This window comes from Protomyctophum bolini, assembly GCF_963924005.1.
Source record: "Protomyctophum bolini genome assembly, chromosome: 5".
In the NCBI taxonomy this organism is placed as follows: domain Eukaryota; kingdom Metazoa; phylum Chordata; class Actinopteri; order Myctophiformes; family Myctophidae; genus Protomyctophum; species Protomyctophum bolini.
The window spans coordinates 22,169,490-22,194,946 of NC_137866.1; the positions used below are offsets into that span (position 1 = coordinate 22,169,490).

The following is a 25,457-nucleotide window of genomic DNA, read 5'->3' on the forward strand; positions in this document are numbered from 1 at the left end:
CCGACCATGCTGTAAATTCGGCTGCAGTCATATCAGGGACTGGCATGCGGTTATGGCTGAGCTAATCTTCTGAAGCTTTAAACAATGTAGCTGTCGGAGGCAGGGGCTGCCAAGCTGGAGAGCTAAGCCCCTCTCGGAGCAGGAAATGATCCCCACCACCATGCAGCTCTCCTCACTGCTATTAGTGCTATACCTCCTAGCCATGTTGGACTCAACCTTAGAGTATATATGAATAGAGATGGCATCCGAGTTCTCCTTCCATCCACTTGCATTAAGTTGCTCAAAAGTGCATGAGGCGATTTCACTCCTCCTTCCGTGTAGGAACAGAGTGCATTCTGGGATGGATTTTCCCCAAACACATGAACGTGCTGCCGTTGAACATGCACGAACGCGCACAAACTTGCTGCCGTCGTGAACGTGCACAATGATAGTCAACGGACCAGCCCATGTGTTTGGGTCCACGCTGCAATACCAAATTCGGCCACTATGTCCATTTTGCCTCAGGGTTTCCTCTGGGCCCCTATATATATATGATGTGAAAGCCTGATTGTTCAAAATTGTGTATTTGTGCGGATAGAAAACACATAGGGGAGCCCGAAAAACGTATGTTCCCCCCCCCCCCCCCCCTGAAACAACTTATAATAACTTATATTGTTGCCACAATTAAATAATAACGTGGGCTGGAACTGAATTAAGGAAACCATCAGATAATTGACACGTGGCCTTATTGAGAGAATGAGCGTGGCATACAGTCACCAAAGTAGCCCCTCCCACTACATGACTCATGGATCATGACTCATGTATCATGACTCATGTCTCATTGACACTCATAAATAGACCACACACACTACCTCATTATTATTCATGAGGCATGTGTGGTTTTGGATGACTGCTGTGACTTTCCGACAAAAATAAATATGGGTTAGTCATAGTCAAGTCTACAACATTAGTTTAGGCACATCACATTTATTATGTTAGGTCACACCTGACACCTGAATGACACCTGATTGTGTGTTTTCTTCTATTTAGAATACTCTAGTGTATTTTATTATGTAGGCTAATGTCACACTTGACACCTGAATATTACACCTGTAATATTACACATGTGTGATAACACATGTGACCTGTAAATTGATGCGGCTGATGGAAAAGATTATGAATATTAGATCAGTACATGGGCAACTGGCGACCCGGGGGCCACATGCGGCCCACACCTTCACTTAATGTGGCCCTCAGGTTAAAATTGGAATACTGATAAAGTGATAAAGTATTTGTTTCATTTCTGTTATAATTCCAATCATGCAAACATGACCGGCTTTAATTACTTCAGTCTAAAATACTGTTCAGGATTTCAATTCAAATATAGCAAAAATAGCTGCTCTACAAGCTCAAAACGTGTCGCACTGCGACACGTTTTGAGCTTGTAGAGCAGCTATTTTTGCTACGACCGTAATATGCAATGTGGCCCTCTGGAGTGACTGTATAAATATAGTGTCCCTCTCCATCGTCAAAGTTGCCCACCTCTGAGTTAGATAGTGGAAATGTGATACTTTGTATGACTCACATTATAGCCAAATCTCCAGTGACACCGTCTGAAACATTCCTTTGTTTATTTTTTTGCCATTTGGAAACCTTTTCAAAGGAAGATGACATGCGATTGGTAGGCCTTGATATGTCAACTCCCACTGGGATTTTACCCCAGTGAAACTATTCACACCTTTAAGTTAAGGCTCTAAAGGTCTTTAGAGCTCGCCTAACATTAAAGGGAGAGTGGCTGATTAAATATTTACTGTCAAACCGGAGATTATATAGCAGCCTGCACAGACATTCCCCATAGAGTAGGCCGGGCCAGAAAACCACAAGCATAACTCGGTTTTATGAGGGTGTCTCAACTTGGAACCATGTAGGTCCCAATGGGTTCTCTGTTCATTAAAAGCCTGTCTCGTTAAGATGTATCTTCAACTTTACTCAGAGTGAGGAGCTACAGTCTCAGTCAATGCACCCAAATACCCACTGAAATGCAATTCTCAGATGTATAAGTTCCTGAAGTCTAATAATATATGACAGAATATTTCCTGTCTTAATATGCAATACTTAATTCTCATAAATGTTAAAGATCGAGGCAGAGATGTCACTCACACAAGGATATGGTGTAATATTTAATCTGTCCAGGCTGGGCACAGAAGACGATACGGTCCCACGGTCATTTACATATGCCTAGGCTATAACTATGACCTGACCTTCAGAGAGTTATCCACGCCTTTATCTCATCGCGGCTCGATTATTGCAATGCGCTATATGTAGGCATGGACCAGTCCACCCTCAGACGTCTGCAGCTTGTCCAAAATGCCGCCGCACGCCTACTCACTGGTACGAGGAAGCGTGATCATATCACTCCCGTTCTTGCCTCCCTCCACTGGCTTCCTGTTAAATTCAGAATTGATTTTAAGATCTTATTATTTGTTTTTAAATCTCTTAACGGTTTGGCTCCCCTGTATTTATCGTCACTCATGGTCCCTTACACCCCATCCAGGGCCCTGAGGTCAGCTGACCAGCGGCTCCTGACTGTGCCCAATTCAAATCTCAGGTCCAGAGGTGACCGTGCCTTTTCAGTTGCTGGCCCCAAACTCTGGAACTGTCTACCCCCTCATATTAAGTCTGCTCCTTCCTTAGAGGCCTTTAAGTCTTTACTAAAAACCCATTTCTTCTACCTGGCTTTTAATGTTTGACCTAATTAACCTGTGTACTTTTTGTGTTGCTTCGATTTTGTAATATAACCTGTGTACTTTTGTGTTGCTTTGATTTTGTTTTACTATGTTACATGTTTCCTGTACAGCACTTTGGTTGGCCTCCTGGTCTTTGAAAATGTGCTCTATAAATAAAATTTGATTTGATTTGATTTTGATTTATGTTAAACTGGTCCCACGCTAATTCACTGTCCAATAAATAACAAGGTTCAAACTACGCAAGCTCCTACTGCAACTTTATGCATCTTTGAAACATCTCATCAACACTCAAGCGACCATGCTGGTCTCCAGATGGTAGAGGTGAACGGAACACTGTCCCCCCCCCCCTCCTCCCTGTGAGCTGCGTTACACAAGGAAGCATAGTAGGGCCTTTACTGTTCCTAATATATATAAACGACATGACATCAGCTTGTGACTGCAACTTGTTCCTGTTCACAGATGACTCAGCACTGCTGGTCTCGGACAGGAACAAACTGCAGGTTGAAAATGCCCTCAGCTCTGAACTCATTAGAATCTGCACCTGGCTCGCTGATAACAAACTATCTCTACACCTGGGAAAAACTGAATCCATTCTCTTCGGATCAAATAGTAATCTCAGCAAGGCAGATGGCTTCGTGGTTAGAGTGGGTGACAATATTACCACACCTAGGTTCCATCCTGGAGGCTAATCTTTCCGGTAAAATGGTAAATCAAAGAACAAGATTCGTACAAGGTTTCTTCGACTATGCATGCACCTCTTGGTACCACAGCACCTCAAAGGCCCTTAAAACAAGGCTCCAGACCTCCCAAAACAAACTGGTTACTTGGCCTCACCCCCCGAACCCAACTCACCCCTGCCCACATTGACAGGCTGGAATGGCTTGGAACGACAGAGTACAGCATCTTGCAATGGGTCTGGTCCACAAAATTCGATACACCACCAAGATACCCATATACCTGTCTAGATACTTCCTTAATGTTAACGAAGTAAACACCCACAACACCAGAGGGAGTGCAACAAACCATGTACAACCCATATTCGGCACAAACAAGGGACTAAATTATTTTCACTCCTATGCCACCAAAATGTGGAACGCCCTACCAACAGTCATTAAGACATGCAGATCCCCTGACTCCTTCAAAACCGCTCTCAAAGGGCACCTACGGACGGCTGCAATTCAAAACTGGCCCCCGTAAAATCGGAATCCCCATCCCCCCCACCCCTTTTCCCCCTCACTGTATATGTTTCTTTTCCCTTTTTACCTCCTTTATGATGAATTCCTGTTCCGTGCTTTGGCTATATAGAAGTGTCTATTTGTACGTCGCTAAATGTTTTGATGAATTGAACAAGGTGGACCCTCCTTGTAAACCCCTTGTAAACAAGTGTAATGCTTTATTGGGTCGTCCACTCACAGTTAACAGTCTTTGTATTAAGTTGTGCTTGAAATGTACTGTAATTCTGCAAACTGTTAATAAATATTTCAATCAATCAAAAAGCTGCGTCCTATCATTCCTATGGAGAGTGGAATAACCAGGAAGGGTCCCTAGGTTACCGCCATCCAAAATTCAGAAAAGGTAACACGTCAGCCAGCACCAAACAATATGAATGCTACATCGTATGCTAGCTAGCTACACTATACGTATGTATTCGGGGACTTTGTTATCCTATGCTGACCAAGTGCGCATTTACACGTATCTCTGCTGTCGGGAAGAAACCACCTAACTCCAAAATGTTCATTTTTCAGGAAATTAAAAATAAACAAAGCAATACTGCTTCATCAAAGTTTATTGTAACTTGATATATTTTCAATTATTTGCATGAGAGGGGGAGAGGTGGTGGATCGAGTTATTGTTGCTTTAGCAGACAGTTTGAGGGTGTTCAATAGCACAAAAATTGAGTTAGGGGGTTTCCTCCCAACAGCAACGATATTCATTTCAGGTTACCACATGCAGACAATAGCTTGCTTGAAACCTAGATTTATTGATTTAACAGAAGCTCATTGTCCAACACATACTTACTTCCTTTATGACTCCTTGGAAAGGCTCCAAGGAGTAATTGGAAAGTATAGGCCTACCACTTGACAGGGGAGTTTGCATTTTACTTGAAACTGTATAATGGAACGGATACTATCAGGAATGGAATATTTAGAGTATAATGAGAGATAATGTGGGGAATGGGAACTTTGTTTGTTAATACCTAGCCCTCATCAAAACAAACTATTTTACAGTATGGTACATACTCAAGTAAAAGTAGCCTACTGGTATGGATATCAATACTGAATATGAATGGGAATCTCTCCTCTGCATGAATATGGAGATACTAGACTAGAGTGAGGATTCGCAAAGAAAAATAATGAATTTGTGAACACCCGTCTCTGTTTTGTCTGAGCAAACAACAAAGCCTGCATTTTTAAATGACTCAAATGAGCATAACAGGAGCACAGCTGGAAGCACAGAACAGCCGTGTAATTGCATTAAATATTCACGTTTAGTTCCATTAGCTGTTTTCACTCATACCAAATGTTTGCTCAATAATGCATGCTGATAAACCATTTTACTGGTGATATTTGTGTTTAGTATTTTCATGCTAACATTTTTAATCTAAAACATTGTGCCGCCGCATCCATCGCACGAGACTTGGAGTTATTTTTTACTGCTGTTCATTAACACCACTGTGCTGTAAAACACCGTAGAACTGACATACAAAACAAAACACACAAAACATTAACTTGGGACATATTGTTACATTCACAATAATACATAAACCTTCACAAACAAATACAATACTGACCACTTTGCCTGCTTGCACATGAATGGGGGGGGGGGGGTCGACTTGGATCCTTCAGTCTTTCTTGAAAACCCTCTTCTGCTTTACATTTTACAGTTCACTTCACTTCTCTAATAGTTTACTTTACTTTTCTTAGTTTACTTCTTATGGTCTACTTTTCTTTCTTCCTTCCAACAGCTTTCTTCCTTCTGCACAGAGCTCTCTCTCTCTCTCTCTCTCTCTCTCTCTCTCTCTCAGTGATCTGCACAGTGCACTCTCCTTCAGTGTAATGAGACTTCTGCCCTCTCTCACTCACAAACAGGTGTAACCAACAAGCTTAATTATCAGAACACAGATGCAAACAAGACACATAATTGAGAACCCTCAACACATAGAACACACTGAGAGCGTCCCCAAAAGGACACATACAGAAACATGAAAACCTTGACATGGCTGCAGTAACAAAAGGGACATTTTAGATTTTCTGTTTTACACAGCTTTTTTAGATCATAATACCCAATTACTGAATGTCTCCAGGTTTTCTTCAGAATATAATATGACACTGATTTACTATTTACATTTTGAGTCCACTAGTAGTGGTCCGCCAACGTTTTATTTGCAGGGACCCCCATAACTCTGAGAGTCAGTCATTCAGGGCTATCTCTTTGTGTGTTTCTGGTAATATTATTCTCCACTCATTTTGTAGGTCCGTGTGGCAAATAAATAATTTTGACAAAAAAATCCACCGCAAGCCAACAGGCCCCAGATAAGCCCTACCCATCAAACCTTCCCAACCAGGGAAAAAGCAAGCCAACAAAATCAAGGTAGAACAGTGAAGCGACCACCAAATTTGGTGGTCAAATGCGGAAGTAGAGCGTTCTCTCAGGTGCTTCAAAACACCACCAACTTCCATTGAAATGAATAGCAGGGGTCGCTCTGGTCGCTCTGGTCCGCACTCTATCCTTTATAACTCTATGGAAAAAGGGGTAGAATGGGCTGTGATTTCCGGTTACCTCTATATTATACTGTAGGCTACTCTATGGGCTGACCTGAAAAAACAATGCTGTGATGTGTATGTCACGCCACTTCACTTTTCTGAACTATACAAGTCCAAATAGTGCACTGATCCGGTCATTAAATGTCACTCTATTGGTTTTCAGCCACTGTCCAATCTCACAGGGTAGACTCCCTATTAAAAAGCAGCAACTGGAAAATGAGCAATCTGAATGGAGGAGCCCAAGTGAGACATTACTGTTGAATGTGGGAAAGAGAAATGGTTTGCAATTTTCTTGCACAAGCGCGCGCACACACGCACGCATGCACACACACACACACACACACACACACACACACACACACACACACACACACACACACACACACACACACACACACACACACACACACACTCCCTAAACGGCTCGCAGAGATATCCTCCCCGGCTCCCCCTCATAAAGAAACCTATGTGTTTCATTTTAAGTGACCCATAGAGACACAACATAAATAGGCCTATACACTTGCAACAACCAACAGAGTCTTCATCCAGCTGATGATGGGAACAATATGTGCGTTATAGGTGCGTTTTTTCGAAAATAGTAGGCTATATTTGGCTAGGTCACCCCACTAGACCCCACAAGACAGCACCTTTAAGGTGTTCACGTCAATGTTGAATATTTTGCCCGTATAAAGTTAGCTAGTGATAGCATACTACTTCCGGAATCCGGATACACAAAACGCAGCGAAAAATTGAATTTAACTGAAAGAGGTTATTGTCAGCTTTCAGCAAATGTGTTAGTTAGACATCAAGTGAATAGTGAAAGCTGTATTTTACTGAGAAGGCTCATTAATCCTAATATGTGTCCTGAAAACTTTTATTAGGCCTACTGTATACAGCCTTGTTTTGTAGCTAGATGCATTCTTTTTCAAACTGTTATGGCACTTTTTAGTGTTACCTACAACAGTATAGTAGACCCTAAAAGAGAATACATCAGGCACAACCACCAGCGGGTGTAGTATTTGTTTGAAAGTCTATATCATTTAGTTTTGATTAATTGTCAATAGCTTTGACTCACCTGTCAGTGTTGCCTTGGTAAAGACATTTAGTACATTTTCCACGAATTGATTCTTGGATTAATTGTGGTGTGCATCATCATTTGTAGTTGTGGTTTGCATGCTGCATTGTCTTGTTAGTTGCCCTGTAGGCTGTATAATTATTAATCTATGAAGGACCCGAACCATTAATGAATAAAATATTGTGTTGCTTAGCTTGGCAATAGATCTGTCCATATTGCATGTTAGTGGATAATTAAAGTCATTGGAGGAAATAAGCACTATAATGTGAAAAGCCCATGTGCAACTAGATCAAGTGAATGCTAGAGCATAATATTAAGTCAACTAATTAATTCAGTATACTGTTAGTTGGATTGCAAATGATGATCTTTGCATAACCTTTTCGTCACTTCCGTGCCTCTGTAATTGTATGCAAAGCACTTAAAGGTATAAGGGGAATTATGATAACCCTAGTGTATAGTTTCAAAACAAACCAGCTTTCCTCCTACCCTGCAGCACCTCCTTATGCCCCATGCACCCAACAGACTGTGGCAACATACTCGCAGCAAAGAGAGACACAGTGCCATGGCGTGCACAGTATACACTATAGGGGTGCCTTTTGGGGGTGCCCTTTTGGGGGGAAAAAGGTTTTTGAGACACTAACATATGTCTCAAATATTGCACTAAGGCACACATGCAAATACTGTTCTTATAAAACAATTAACAAAATCAGACATGTATTATTGTCAGTGCATGTTTCACCTCCAACAGAAAATCTAGCAGCTTACCAGTGCTTAATTTAGCGACCTTTTATTACATTCTCATCTTTCTTCTATAGAACACAGTTATACAGAATTAGACAGCTGATATTCCCGACTGTCATGATGTTGCTCACATGCAGGTACATCATATGACTGCACCTTCTTCCTTGCTTATTTTTGCTCTAATCCTGCCCTGGCACTCAAGGGGGGAACTGAACTCCATCAAATTAGGGCCTCAGTCTGCATCACCCAGGGGCCTCATCATAGCACCTGTCTCTGTTTGGAATTGGATAGCAGGGTCGGGGCAGTAATGTGGATCTGTTTTAGATCAGACATGGTGTATACGTATTTCCATATCACATCAGCTCCTTTTTCTCCATATCGATCGCGGCCCCTCGCCCCCCCCCACCCCCCCCCCCTGCTGGCCTGGTAATCACTGGCTGGCAGTGAGAGGGAATGACAGCACTATCCTTACAGGATGTGTTCTGCATACAGGATGAGATGCAATCTGTCTGCCATCACCGCAGCTGGAAGTGCTGCGACTGCTGGGGGCACATGAGGGGAAATAACTCACTGTTTGATCTTGAGACACGGTGGAGAGCTTTTCACACACAAGGAGAACATCTTCGGTTGAGTAGCGGCCCATCCACTATAGGGTTTAACACAGCAACCTTGGCCGTCTAACTTTATTGGTTTAGCACTGGCCAGGAGTTCACAAAGTTTGGGTAACGAAAATGTATGATATTTTGGTAGTTTGGCGATGAACATTCTCAGCATTGATGATCCTGTAGTTTAAAGCTGCAATCCGTAAGGAGGTCAGTTTTCACGCCTGTCCTGATGATTTTGGCCTATATAACTAACGGTTGTGCAATAAAAACTTTTGTTGGTCTTTGATTGATTGATCGACCAATGTCTTTGATCGGATATTGGCAGATTCCAGCATCATCTGATCTACCTCGGCAAAGGTGAGTGAGCAATAGTTCAGTAAGGGGGCTTACATATCCATTCCAAGTTTTATTAGCCTTTGGTCGTGACTCGTCGTGAGGTTAAACTTCTAATTCTCATTGCACGTGAGAGTCGGCTAATGTTCGCTTGCGCTGATCTACAGTACAAGTTGTGAAGTCAATGCCGCCCCCATTTTATGAGCTTGTAGATCTGTTCATTTTGAGGAGTGTTGATGTTTTACTTGGGACATGGGATGTTGGTTGGTCTTAAATGGGGTGTGGAGCACTGCAAATGATTCTCCACGTGAAGGCACCCCGGCCTGTCAGACAAAAATGAGGAGCACCTGCAATACACACATCAAGGCTTCAATAATCTTGTGCACACCCTTTAGTCACTTTATTTAGGCACTATTTTACAAACAGCTTTAGTGAATCAGGCCCATTATGTTTATGAGATTCAGGTAGGACTACTTGTCCTTACAAATTATTTGTACACTGTCAGAGTTGACCGGTGGATGACCAGACATTTATACCAAGTGGCAAAGATATGAAATATTCAGGGGAAGGTGATATGTGATTCGTGCCTCAGGAACAAATGTAGTATACTGTATGTTTATCGCATGGAGTTTTTTTGTGACTGGTATGATAGGCCGGGATTAGATAGGAAGTAACGTTTCTCATGCAAGTGCTTCTGAAAACTCAGACTGCCCCAACAGCCTCACTTCCTGGTTTTGATGTGATTGTAGTTTTTTCCACACAGCTTCAAAGGCAATTACTGGATATCTAGAGCGGAGATTAATATTGCTCTTTCCTCTCGATAGCTTTCTTTCACCAGCAATGAATTACAGTACATACTATAGCATATAGGAATGCTATATATGTATAAATCTTCAGAGTCCCAACTGGAACAAACAGAATTTAGTGAATGCTGTGAACGAAAATACATTGCTTGGATGCACCTGGGACGTATCCTCAGTGATGTATCCCAAGGTCATCTGGGTTTCGGGTCTCGCGAACATCATTCATACCCCTCACTCGGGTGATCAAGTCCCGACTTACGTCCCAGTAGCTACCCTCGATCAGACCTATACTAGGGAAAGACCAGGGCCACACAATCCGTTGGAACCACTCCGGAACTACTTCCGGGACTGGAAGGCACAATTCTGGCATGTGGAGGGACTAGGCTCTGTGGGTTGACTCCTGTCTGGGCCCCTCCTACGTCTCACCAGGTGCAGCCAGGACCTGTGCATTGCACCAGACTCCCAGCACCAGACACTTCATTCAGGAGTGGTGGATTCTTGAGCCGCAATGGTTCCGCAGGCTCCACCTGGGCAACGATGGTACTGCAGGATCCGCTTGCGGCTCGAATGGCCCTCCTAAAGGACTCACCAAGGGTTTTTTGGGCTTCCTCCTCACGGAGGATGCAGGCTGAGGCGCCAACCCATACTGCTCCCGGGGTGCCGTCTACATTGTTATTATTATTATTATTAAAGATACAGCTATCTTCCACGGTCCACCGCTGAAGAACACCACTGCTAGCTAGTAACACACAGTTCTCACACTGTTGCCAACTGATCTCTCATCCTCTCTTTCTTTCTTCTCATTTGCATCGCATGTGCCTCTCTCCTACCATCCATCTTATATTTTTTGTTTAGCATGTTAGAAAGTACAATTACAAAATATAAGTAAATTAGTTTACATTGGTTCCTCCCTTGTTGAAGCAGATCTGTTTGTTTGTCTGTTTAGAGGTAATAAACTATAGGAAGGTGATCAATGATCATAGATTTCAGAATCTCTCCGTTATTCTTGTAGGTTTAGAAAACGGGTTTTAAACTGAGCATGTATATGAGCATGTCAAACAACTGGGTCTGGTCATCAGTGGTTGCATTCTTGACAAATGATATTAAACTCAACTATATATGAGTGTCACATGAGCGTCTGCAGTGAGTGTCCCTTCCAGGCACGAGTGTCACTTCCATCTCATCAAGTTATAAATTAGTACTCATGCTTGGCCATGATAATACATAATTAGCTTTTGCACGTCGGTACAGACAAGAGACAACCCCCCGCCTCGACCGGACGCTATTAAATTAAAGTGCCATGGTGCTAACACAAGATGTCACTTATAATAATAACCATATCTGCTTTGTGATTGTGTGTGTTTGTGTGTGTGTGTGTGTGTGTGTGTGTGTGTGTGTGTGTGTGTGTGTGTGTGTGTGTGTGTGTGTGGTCGCGGTGGGGTGTATGCCGTGTGGAGGAAAGTATGTCAGTGTGTGTGTGTGTGTGTGTGTGTGTGTGTGCGTGCGTGCGTGCGTGTGTGTGTGTGTGTGTGTGTACTACTGTGTGTGTGTGTGTGTGCGTGTGTGCGTGTGTGTATGTGTGTGTGCGTGTGCGTGTGCGTGCGTGCGTCAGCTCTGATCTGCAGCTAGAGGGTTATCAGCAGAAATATCTTCTCCAGAGAACAAAGCAGACCATCCCTTTGATGGCAGCCTTAACTTAGGAAACATGATTAAAGTGCTCTACTTTCCGTTAATCCTCCGAGGGGAAACTTGATAAATCTACTGCTGAGCACTTTATAAAGGACATGGAATGAAATGGAAGGAGAAAAAAAAGAAAGATGGGAGGTGTGGTTTGAGTGGCCGAAAATTGACTTTTTGTCGTTTGTGTGTTCCGTCACTATTCTGTCATAAAAAAGGTCCTATGAAAGGACGATGTGTTTGGGTACCGTACTAATGCTGGGATAAATTCAGTCAAATCCTCCCATCTTTTTTTCACTGTCCAAGGGGCTGAAAAGAGAGAAATGAGATGACACACACACATATCACGTCTCTCTTCTCAGACTGGTGCTGTAAAATGTTGCGACACAATGTCCTTCATGAATACTAGAAGTGCTGCAAATTATCAGCCTCATAGCATTATAGCCTGAACACTAATCATCCTCTCTTTTCCTACACCAGAACTCTGTTGGGTCTGCATGCGTCTGTTTGAATGTGATATCTGCTCAGCCTCCAATCTCTTACTGTTTTACACAGAAGTAATTATTTGCAATTTGCATTCGGGGTTAAACAGGCATCTTTTGTCATAGGATTTGCAGGTTACATAATGGCTGTTTAAAGGGTTTTTTTGTGCTATATCATGATAGCGCCTAAATAAAAAAAGTACATTTAACAGTTTGTGATGCTCCAGTGCTTCAAGTGTGAATGTATTATATCAATTGTCGTTGTGGAAAAACGGACAAGGTGTTTGCAGGAACTGTCATTTCTCTTCACTTGTCATCCGGGACCATTTTGTAGGCTCTAGTCTAAAGTGTCGGCGATAGAAATGCACATCTGCACTGTCTCAGGTGTGCACTGCCAAAACTGACAGGACTTTGAGACATTCGTCTCCATTTATCCACAGTGCAAGCTTTCTCAGTGAACAGAGGAAACAAATGAGCCCATTTTAGAGGTAATGGATTACAGTGCTGCCTGGCCGTAAATGTCGGAGAGTGTAGTCCGAGAAATGAGATAAGACAAGTTTAAACAGAAGACCCTGAGCATCGATTTAATATCAAATTAGCTTTGTGTGTCACAGTTTGGAGCATGGCAGGACAAGAGTAGCATTGTGTTGTTGTTTTTTAAAGGTTTATTAGCTTGTATTGAAGCTATTCTGAAGTTGTTGAGCACATCAGTGCTTAAACATGCTATCACAAAAGGCCCCTTAGGTAATGCCATGCCAAATATAAAATACAAAATCGAGTAAATTAAAGTGCATGCATCTCCGCTGCACTGGAGAGGGATGACATCAAAAATACATTCATAAAGTCTATTAGCGAAGCTTTATGCGTTATTTTAACTCTGAGTTAGAGTTACGATTAACAAGAACGTTTTTTATCGTGAAGTCATGTTTCCCATCAGCTCCATTCAGTACCGGGGGTCTCTGACGCAGGCACTGAACTCAAACTGTCACCTTCAAAGTCACATGCCAAGATTCCAACGTGGCCCCAATGTCAACAAGATCAACAATCTGATAGTGGATTACAGGAAGACGGGCAGAGAGCAGACCCCTATCTACAGCGACGGCACTGCAGTCCAAAGGGACAGTGACTTAAAATTCCATGTTGTCGACATCACTGAGAAACTCACCTGGGATGTTCAAGGTTCAAGGTTTTACTATATTGTCTCCACCAGGCCAAAGGCGTGGGGAGAGAGTATGTTTTGCACTCTGTCCGTTCGTCCGTCCGTCCATCCGTGTGTGTGTGTGTCCGTCCGTGTGTCCGTCCGTCTGTGGACAGCTAATCTCCGGCACTGTTGGCTTGATCGCAGCCACTCTGCACACACACTCCCTGAATGCCACAGCTGAACCCCTGCCCCAAGGTTTTCACATTGGCCTCTTATCACAAGGAGGCTGCTTTGTGCAAAACATTTTTTGGACAGTACACCTACAGATTTGGGCCAAACATCACGCAAATTGGTACACAGTCTCTCTAGAGCCATTCAACGAAACGGGACTTTCAGATTTTTCAGACTCCATCCTGATTGGCTAAGATTGGCTACCAAAGTTCGCAGGAGTGCACTGTTTCAAACAAAATGCCGCAAATCATTAACACATCGTGTGATTTACGTGAAATTGTGCACGCACATTCCCACTAGGCCAAGGAAGAAATGCCATTGGAACATTTCCAACTCAGCCTCATGGTGGCGCTATTGGCTAACTGGCCAATTAGTGTTTTTACCTCTAACTGCACGGATCTGTGTAAAACTTTGTTTTACACAAACAGAAGGGCCCTTTTTCTAGTTGTTACAAGTTGTTTTTGTTTGGCTTCTTTCAGACAATGCAGTCCTATGGGTCTTCTAGAGGTACTATTAGTGGATTGTGACCTTGATCCCTTCATCCAGGATGTTGGGTCAGAAAAGCTGACAAGCTTATCACAAGATAGTAGATACTTTCCTCCAAAACTACAAGACTGTTTTAGATTCTACCTCAGAGCCATTGGCAGTAGACTGCTAAATTGCTTCTTCCCCCGGACAATAAGGCACATAGACATGACCATTACCATTGGCCATTATGCTGCAAATCAACACGGCCCTCATCTTAAGCCCAATTAAACCACACCAATGGGTCGCCATGCAACTCCTTACAACCAAACGGTTGCAAGTACCAATGGCGCACACACCACACTAATGGCGACCCATTGGTGTGGTATATGGGCCATTGAATTGCACCAGTTGAATCACTTGGGTCGACGTGCAATAGGACATGTCACACCGCTGGGATAAATGCAGGGCAGTTTGCCATAACTCCACGGCAAGGAAATATGCCTGAGTCGTATAAGTCCCTGAGACAAAGCTCCCCCTGCTTTATTATCTAAGGTGTCACCCCCCATTTCCTGTCAGCCTACAAAGCCACAGAAATATCTTAAATTAAAAAAATAAAGACGGTTGGTATCAAGAACAAGCACACCATTCAAAGTAATAGGGCATGGCAGCCACGTCCATTGAGTTCAAAGGAGAAGAAAACGTGTGGTTGAGTCCTACTGGCAGCATGCACGAGATGTAGTTTCCAAGATTAGCTCCACACACACACACACACACACACACACACACACACACACACACACACACACACACACACACACACACACACACACACACACACACACACACAGGCAGTACAATAGTCCAATAGATAGGCATGCACAGAAGTGATTTTTTAAGAAGATGCATGATTTAAGAAGACGAGTCAGACTGCAGTAGCCGCCATCCTGATGCCTCACAGCAAAGGCCAACAGAGGATGGCGTTGGAGAAGAAAAGGATGTGCATTTTTTCTGCCTCATGGAATAATAAAAAGCCCCCTGGTGTTGTGAGCTATAGTTTATGAATGCTTTTTCATCTCGATAAATCCACATGGAATGTGTAGGACTGTTTCTATTCTGTCCTATTTAAAAGAATGTTGACTAATATTCAAACATCTGCCTGAAAATAAATAAACCTGTTATGAACATGATTCTTTCATCCTTTAATCCCACACAAAAGAACTGTCCTTCATCACGTCATAATTCATTATTCTTTGTGAACTCCAAACTGGCACCAATATGCCATACAGTATCTCTGCCAAAGGCATTAATGTAAACTGATGTGTTCTTTCAAAATAGCCAGGATATGGAAAATAATAGATGGATAGTGGCCTAGTTTTAGGGATCTATTCTCATTTCAAAACAGCTATACAACATGCTTTGTGTTGCTAGCCACAAAGCACTGTCCTTTGGGAGACAGCGTCCAGGGAATGCTCACTTTCTTTGTACGCCAGAATCAATACTACGCACCAACCCACACGTTGTGACAATCCCAGTTACAACCCGGGAGCCTATAGGTAACCATGGATCAGCCATGTCAGGTGATACACCACGATGCCTCCCCGAGAGGCCTTGTGACGACAAGACATACTGTACGCTATACGAATCTGCCTTTATGTAACCAACCCTGTAAAATCACAGCCATGAAGGCCGAGTAACACATCAATCAAACATGGCAATGACACGCCCATCATCACCGAGCTGTGGGGCCAAGCAGTGAAACTAGAGATCTTAACCAAAGTAGGCCATAAACTATTCATTCTGTTGTGACCTGTGATGTGGCCATGAGGCCCTATCAGGTGTGAAGCAGTCTGTACAGATTTCACCTTGCCAAATGCAGAGTTTGACTTGGCTTACTGGAATCAGTGTTGTCACTTGTGCCACAGTGTTGCTCATCCTTTTTCCATCCTCCTTGCGAGCAGGAAGAATACCCAGCAAGGCCCCAGGAACTACGTAATTGCTCAGAGGGGAGACATGGGTCCATGCATATTTTATGAAGACATTCCAGTTTGGGGATAATTCGTTTTTTTTGCTGTTTTACTGAGGTTGCTGACAGGCAAACAGTACATGTAGCGGACCCAGCTGGCCATGAAAGGTTGAAGACTGACTGATGATTTTAAGTTGCTATATTAGTGAATCACCGTAGAACTAAAATAAAATAAAAACATAATATGCATCATAAATCAGACAAAAATCAATGAACGACATATATAAGCACAAGCTGTTCACTTAAACCATATTTACATAACCAATACAAATCCATACAGTGCAGATATCAAACTCAGTATGAAAACAATAAACATCAAAAAATGTAACACAAGACCATCGGACCATAATAAACAAAAGATTTTCACCTTGTCCCCTTAAATTTCCAGCTGGGTGCTAATTGTTGAGTCAGTGTGTCCATGGTTGGTTCCAATTCTCCTTTACGTATGTTCCATTGCCTTTACTTTGCCTTTACTTTACTTTTTCCATCCATAATCAACAAATGTTTGTTCTTGTGTCTCTGATGCTCAACCATGGAGGACTGTTTTAAACCAGTCTCCACCTCCACAGCTGAGCTACCTGGGTTCCAATCACCAATTATCCTTAACTAGACCCATGTCAAATTAAAGGGCCAGCATGTCAACACTTCCTGAACATCACAATAAAAACGTAGACTGCGGGTCCGTTTATACAGTAAACACCAACGCAACCATTCTGCCCTTTTATAATTAAGGAGTGCTGCACACAGTAAAATGTTGTCTTAATTTAACTCTCCAAATGGACTCGGCATGGGTACATTTGATTCCATTCGCAAACTGAGTTAAATGTAATCATCTCTGTATTGAATTTGGTCACTTACAAACTTTACACAGAAGAGAATTTCACGGGTTGTCTACACAAATAGCTGCATGCTGTTTTTGTTACTGAAGGAAGCTGCAACAGGAATGAATTGGTATATATTGATTTATTATATAAAACAAGTAAAACAAACAACAAGTTCACATTATTGTTTTATAGCACACTTACAAATTCAATTACTTTTATTCTATTCGGTACATTCACTCAACTCTCGTACTTAAAGGTACGTAGTGCTTCGTTGGTAACACTATAATTCCATAAATAACAGATCACATAAACTTGGCAGTAAACAGCTATTACTAAGTGTTCGATCTATCTATTATTCAAGCTTCAAGTTCACATAGACACCTACCTCTTGATCACATATAGTATATATCGTTGCTGTCCGGAGGAAACGTCATAACGTTTAGGTTTTAGATTCCCCCCCCCCCCAATAAAACAGTGCTATTGAACACCCTTGTTTCGAAAATATTGAACCAATGGAAAGTAGTAAAAAAACACATTGGACAAAACCTCTTAACTCCATTGGACCCTCAAACTGTCTGCTAAAACAGCTAACTCCACACCACCTCTCTCCTTTTCATGCACGTAATTGACAATATCACAACATATGATGATATTGATGAGGCAGTATTGCATCGTTTAAAAATATAAGGTTTTCTTCATTTCCTTAAAAATGCATATTTTTCATTTCCTGAAAAATGAACATTTTGTCCTCTGGACAGCGTACAAAACACACAAAAAAAACCACACAAAATCTACACAATCCAAATGACCAAGATAGGGATGGGCAACTGTTGGAAAAATAAATCCAGTGGGAATGGTTTATTTATTCATTACATTCAGGAACCAATTTGAAATCAATGTATGTCATCCAAAACCGCTGATGTGTAGTGGTTGATGACGTACATGGGCATGCGCAAATGGAAACACATAATATGCATAACATATATAGATGACATAGTATATTGTTGAGGCTTACATTAATTTTGATCGGCTCTCAAAGCTCAAATAAACAACTACAAATATAAGGGACATTATCTCTGGTTGTTGTGAATTGGCTCAGCGTTAACTGAAGCAGCTGGTTCCTCCACTGCATGCTTATTGAATGTACAATCTATGGTTCCTGAAGATGCAGTTAAAATATTTCCCCACAAAAGACAAATTACCTGAAGAAAGATCAGGCTGGTGTTGAAGCACCATGTTAGACCCTATCTGGGCATGGACAGTTGTTCATAACACTTTGTAATAAGGCTTCAGACTGGAAAAACATAACCAGCAATATGGCACTGAAGTTAGAATTCTTTAAAGATGCAAACCGTTTTCTGTATGACATTTAAAAAACATTAAATACCATCATCACTAACCATTTGATAAATATTCAAGTTTAAAACACAACACATTATAATATAATTGAATGTGCAAAATATATTAAAAAGAAGAAAGGCTACATTAGATTAGATTGATGTTTTAGTTTTTAAAAGTGCAGCGCTATAAGCAAAGCAAAGCAAAGTTCTTTGTTTACCCAGGGAAGTGGACTAAGCTCGAGATGCTTGTTTACAGCCACACCCTGCTCATAGAACATTTCATGGTAGGGGTTCAATGCCTTGCTCAAGGGCACTTCAGCGGTGCTAATTTTAACGTGCCGGTCCGGGGATTCGAACTGGCGACCTTCCGGTATCAAGACCGCTCCGCAAACCGTTCGGCCACCGCTGGTCTAATGATGGTCACATCTGCTGTAGTAGTTAAATATAACACGATCTATCCACCGGCGGACTTTTGACACCGCTGTGTAAACTCCAGGGAACTGAGGATCGGCACAACCCGTTCCCCAGGACACCACACCGTAGACGCGGCCTTCACACACCAATGGCCCCCCAGAGTCCCCCTGAAACAGAAGGAATGCAGCGGCAAATCAGGTTATGTTCTCTAAAACAACGATCCCCCCCCCCAAAAAAAAAGTCCAGGCGCGCTTTGGGATTTTGTGACAACCACAAATTATTAGTGGTGGAATATATACAACCATGCAACAAGTTGTGATTTATTTTTATTTTGTATTTTTTGTCTTTGCGTGCACTCATACACACACCAATACATAGGGAAATTCTACCCTAAAGCAGAGTCCTGCACAGGTCTAAATTTCTAAACCCGCCCCACCCGTCAATCATGAGTTCTGCAACCCGCCCGTTACCCGTGATTTATATAAACCCCGCCCGTCAAAAAATGTACCTGGGTTAGTTTACATCTTTATGAATGCTGACATTATAATCCCTTGGTGTTTCATCAGCACGAGACGTGACGAAAATAGGCTACAGGCTACAGCTCGTGGTGATAAAAAATAAACCACATAAACCACACGTGAAATACTATGATAAGGAAGCAAGGATTCGGCTGTGATGCCACTGCTATGCAACAAGGAAGTAGAACACTAATCACAGCAGCAGAAACAGAACGCCATTATGAAGGAATCGGCAGTGATGTGACATCACTGTCGATTCCTTGGGCATGTGACGGACTTAACTTGTCTCCGCTGTTGAGAAGCACCCAGCTGCTAAATAACATGCATCCTGCAGTGCGGGTGTGCTCTGACTAAAAATGGTCACCCACCCGTGTTACGTTCCGCCCCCGCCCCCACACCCGCTAACTTATAAAAGTATGTTTTCACCCGTCAAACTCGGGTACCCACGGCGTATCCACGGGTATCCGACCTGTTACAGGACTCTGCAAAGTGTATGACATGGCCCGAAATATATACTACTGTACATCACGTGGTCTCTGTGAAAACAGTTTGACTGCCATTTGATCTGAGTTCGCCTCTTAATGCACTGAGCACTAAGGTTAGTAGGCTAGCAGCCAGGTTAGGCTAGCAGTTTGCATGGGACAATAATTGTCGTCGTACTGGCTCGATATGGCATTAGATAATTATGAATTTCTATCGAATATCTTAGTTACAATGAAATTGAGTTGACGTGGGCCTTTAAAAAAAAAGGGGAACTGTTGCGTTGTGTCAAGGCTCATACATAGTCTGGATTTTCGGTGGTTAGGTGACCACCGGAAAACAACATGACGTCACGAGCTGCGGTGAAGAGCAAACCACCGCCACCGCTCCAGCCCTTCTCTCTGTTTTTACTCATCACCGCTCAACGTTATTTCAGCTCCAGTGGTCACCTCACCACCGAAAATCCAGACTATGAATAGGCCTGCAGCCCCACGATCTCACCCGGACACAAAGCCCTTCTGAGATGCTCTAAGCCCCAGCCGAAAGGTCATGGTGACAACCTGGGAGATCGATCAGAGTGCAATTGACAGCGATTTTTATCATTTCAGTAAATAAGCATAAACAAAGTACTGCACATGAACAATGTTACTACAACTAAGATATTTGATGGTAAACATATATTTTATATATTTTACTAACAAAATACATTTTATTGTGAGTGATTTATTTCCTGGTTTAGTGCGAGGGAGGCAAAGGCGGGGCGAGGAGAGAAAACAAAACACCTGCGGTCTCCAAGGCCAAGGGGAGAGTAGTAGCAGTACATGCAGTGAGATTAATTTCATTGGTTTAGATTTGCATTCCCGATGTGACATCATCAAAATATGAACAATGACGTACCTTACAGGAGTCTTTTCCTCCAGCACTGTAACCAGCACAGATCATGTTTTCAGTGATTATTCCGTTGTAGGACTCACTGCTATTGCATTTCTGTGTGGAGATGATGGGAAGCTTGACCGTACGAAGGGTCGAGGGCTGCTCACCTTCGAAGCTGGTGTATCCCCAGCCAGACACCCGGCACAGTCTGCCCTCCGCTATGGGAGCACCATGTCTGGGCAGCGGAGCAATACTTACATAATTGTTCAGTATTATTGGGTCTTTCACCTGCACGGGGAGACAATAGAAAGCTTGAAGATTACAGATCAAACGCATCCATTTACAGATGAAGTGTAACAAACCAGCATTGACTTTTAAGCAGTACAGAATGACAGTAAAAAAAAAAGAGCAGCAGTAAAACAGTAAACATTCAAACCTCCATTTCAAACCAAAAATCTCCCTGGTTATGTAGCTCTATAAGTGTAAATTCAACTAGAACTGCACTCTGTCGAGTAAGCAAGCAGAGCGCGCAAGTACTGCTGACGGTTACGGGTTTCAGATCGTGACGTAATTAAGATATGTTTCAATTTTGGTTGGGTAACAGGTAATGTATACATGTATGTAACTTGAAAGTATACTTTACACTGGCATAAAATTACACTGGCCTTATGCTTAGTAAAAATGTAATAATGCTGACAGGAATGTTCTTCACATATCACACTACTCTAGACACTGTAGTATAGAAGTAAGACGCGCAAACGCGGGAAGCGAACGCAGCTCGTACATATTTGGGTTTTGGACGTATAGCTGCTTTGGGGACTCCTTATATGGTTATGGCTGAGTCATGGTGACGTAACGGACGGACGGACGGACGGACGGACGGACGGACGGACGGACGGACGGACGGACGGACGGACGGACGGACGGACGGACGGACGGACAGACAGACAGACAGACAGACAGACAGACAGACAGACAGACAGACAGACAGACAGACAGACAGACAGACAGACAGACAGACAGACAGACAGACAGACAGACAGACAGACAGACAGACAGACAGACAGACAGACAGACAGACAGACAGACAGACAGACAGACAGACAGACAGACAGACAGACAGACAGACAGACAGACAGACAGACAGACAGACAGACAGACAGACAGACAGACAGACAGACAGACAGACAGACAGACAGACAGACAGACAGACAGACAGACAGACAGACAGACAGACAGACAGACAGACAGACAGACAGACAGACAGACAGACAGACAGACAGACAGACAGACAGACAGACAGACAGACAGACAGACAGACAGACAGACAGACAGACAGACAGACAGACAGACAGACAGACATGATCTGCTAGGTCTCATAGTTAGTGCTCACTGCGTTCGCAATTATTGCTTCCGTTAGGATACTCTACCTTTATCAGCATAATATCCATGTCGTTGGAATCGTTGTTGTACTGGGGGTGGGGTATCAATAGGTGAACTAGCCGGAACTGCTCTGTACCCTCATACACGTTCAGGGAGTAGTCTCCTGCTACTATCCTCATGTTATTTACCCTGAGGATGACAAATAAATTACACTTAGACAGAACGCAAGAATAGCAGTACGAGGTATTAAATGTAGTCCATACTGTATGTTTGCTCTTCAAAAACATGCGCACACAGGTAAAATAAAAGGATAAAACAGAACAAAATGATGTAGTCATTATGTAGTCATTTGAAACAAATCAAACCCATTTGTAACTGAACACAATACAAAACTGGAGAAGGGACATTTCCTTCCTGTTGTATCACTGTTGGTGTGGTGATAACAGGTTCAGTTTTATGTTGCTCACAATACAATTTCATATTGTACACATTAATATCCAGTAAATTGATTATAGGACTATACTTCCTCTTATATCAAGGTGCTTGTATTATGGTATCTGTAGAAAGGTATTTCAGCAAAGTAGCCTCATGCATCAGATGTTTGAGCCAGAGTTCAGTGATATAAGATGCATACACAATGCTGAATGAGGGGCACTAGCCTCTCAGGTTTAATGTTTGTCTTTAGTTCAATGTTTGCTTAATAAACGCGATTGACAATGAAGGGAAAACTTACGTCATTTTGTAACTGTCATAATTGTCTCTTTATTGTTAATGGCATTGAATGTTTGTGTTGGTATCATTTTCATGTGCTTCTTCTCAGCCTTGATAGGCTACAGAAATGATAACCTGATCTTCCTTCATGGTCTCCAGAATCCACTAATGAAACCTACATATAGACACTTGCATACACAAGATGTCAAGTTGAAGTCACCATTGTCAATAGCCCTTTTATTTTCACTTACAATGCTGTGACAAGAGTTCTCACTGAATATCACTACACACTAACTAAAAATGGAACCTCTGCCCCACATATTTCAAATCTTTGTGGCGCTAACAGGCTGCTTCACACTTTGGCCTATACGTCTTGTAGCCTACAATAAAAGAATCCGCTGGATTTGTTGGAACATGACAACTTTCCAGGCAACATCCATTTCACCCTGTTAAGATTTTCGGCCATCAAAAAACACGTTTTTCCTACAACTTATACACAATGTCGAAAACTCAAGCAAATAAAATAGCTTTTTAAAGTTAAAATGCCCTTTCATATGAGTTTCTTAATGCGTAAAGCTTGTACTATAGATCTGCTATTTCCGGTGTGAGAGACCCACACACAACTAAGTATAACTCAGGCTTCAAAATCAACTCACCCAATATTACAATGTGCAGCACTGAGCACCCAGAATTTGTTTATCACAGTGCCCCCACAAATGTGTTGATTGGTGGTTCTCTTCTGTATTGAGACACTGTACTTGATAGAATGTGGAACGGGAGCATATCCTCCCACAATGCGTACATTTGGGTCCGTTGGGTCCAGTTGTATTCCTTGACCTGTGATAGAGATTAGAGAATATAAGATTGGATCTTCTAAATCGTTCTCCACCATGAAAGGAAGAGACAGATCTTGTTCAATCACACAGTAACAATATCACAGGAGTTGCAGCAGCAGCAAGATCAGTGCACAAGTCATCAATAAAACACAAGGATTTTATAGCACAGATGCTCCTTGCTTTACAGACCAATAAAAGTATTAAAAAAAAGATCCCTGGAGTTCTCTAAAACAGAGCATCATGCCTTTTCTTCTCTCCCAATTTATTTGTTATATCGTTTCCCACTGCCCCGTGTATTGTACTGGCTAGTGAGGGTGCAGACAAGAAAACCAAATGTCTCCTCCGATACACCTGACGTCGCCTGGTCGCCAGCCTCTTTTCACCCGACATGATGAGTATCACCAAGTGGATGTACCGAATGTGGAAGAACATGCTATCCCTCTCAGTAACATTCCCCGCTGAACAGGCCCGCCTGGCTAACCCAAACCGCTAATGCACCGACAGAGACCGCTCTCCCCACCTTGCTATTGGCCAAAGGTGTTATTTGGCGGGCCGGATTCAACACTAATGCTTGCCTAAATGCCTACATATGTCTGCAGTGGTGGACACTGTTTTTCTAGTATCTGTAGGCCTACTGTACTTTACCTGCAGTATGTATTTTGATACTTTCACTCCACTATATTTCATAGACAAATATTGGACTTTTGACTCCACTATTTCTAGGAAGGGAAAAAGTACATTATGAATTAACTACCTTACTACAAAAAGTGAAAAGAACAGTAATTTGTAATTATGCATACTGAAGTATTTTATTTTAAAAACTAAACTCCAAGTCTTTAACACAAGCACACATTTAATAGAGCAACATTCATTTGTAATCGAGTAACATTTGACCAGGAGTATATATACTTTGATTAAAGTATACTGGGCCTATATGTCATTCATCCATATTGTTCTTCCTACAATTAATTTACATTACAAATGTATTTTGTAATGGACAGAAAACGTTTGGCAAGGCCTAGTTTAGAAGCAGTGTCTGTTAAGTGAATGGTTCTCTCTCTTGGACCTCAAGGGAACTATTACCGTACATAGATTGTGAAGGCCAGATTTCCAGAACCTGAAGGCTACATTAGAGACATCAATACCCTTGTTACAGCTACTCACTTCACTGTTAAGGCTAATTTGTTGTATGAAAATATGCAGCATAGTTCTCCAGACATAGTGGTATACCTGAGGGATAAAAGAGAACTCTCTATTACCTTCTCAGACATTGATCCTGCACTATAATTAGCGTATGGTTCATGCGTCTGGTTCATGTGACTGGGTAACTCTATACAATATACTGATTGAATGTATTGGGTGTGTGAAAGAAATGCACACGTAAAAGTCTCTTTGAGCTTCTATTGAACGTCACAGGTGTGAAAAGTGGGATATTTATATCCACTCTGAACCTATTGTATGCCTGTCCGCCCTGGACATAGGCGGATCTAGTCATTATGGCCCCCTGGGCCACCGCCATGCAAAAGCCCCCACCCCCCCCTGGGGGTTTTTTTTCTTCCGACGTGGCGCATGCCGTCTGCACACGTGTACGCATATAACAATTATGACATATAGGTATGCGATATTCTGAATTTACAGCAAGGGATTGCTTAAAAATAATAAACAGCCAAAAACTAAGCCAAATAAATGCAAACTGAGGGTTTAAACACTTGCAGTAATGTACCGTATCAGTACGGTTTAGGACTTTTGGGGTTATTTTATTGACACAAATGAATAAGCCCATTGTTAATAACACTGTTATTCACTGTTACCCCTTTTTGGGGGGGGGGGCCTGGGCTTGAGCCTCTTCGCGGTCACGCGGACGCTCAAGCTCAGGGCCCCCCCCAAGCTCAGGGGCCCCTGAGCCTGGGCCCAACAGGCCCGTTGCATAATCCTCCCCCGGTCTCTGGAAGGGGACTCTCTTTTGTGATCTTCCGTGTTTTTTTCTTCTTTTGTTGACAGTGTATTTT

The 25,457-nt window shown here is 42.4% G+C and overlaps 1 protein-coding gene across 1 annotated transcript in view; it reads right to left on the reverse strand.

The window, feature by feature from the left end:
* Nucleotides 1–18,427: 18,427 nt before the first annotated feature.
* LOC308315896 (trypsin) overlaps nt 18,428–25,457 on the reverse strand; it is a 43,897-nt gene continuing 36,867 nt past the window's right edge. Inside the window, exons 2-5 of the mRNA XM_080764150.1 lie at nt 23,269–23,449; nt 21,949–22,090; nt 20,543–20,806; nt 18,428–18,814 (exon numbers count right to left, since the gene is read on the reverse strand). Coding sequence (XP_080620276.1) covers nt 18,644–18,814; nt 20,543–20,806; nt 21,949–22,090; nt 23,269–23,449 — 758 coding nt within the window. The 3' untranslated portion in view covers nt 18,428–18,643. The remainder of the gene's footprint in view (nt 18,815–20,542; nt 20,807–21,948; nt 22,091–23,268; nt 23,450–25,457) is intronic.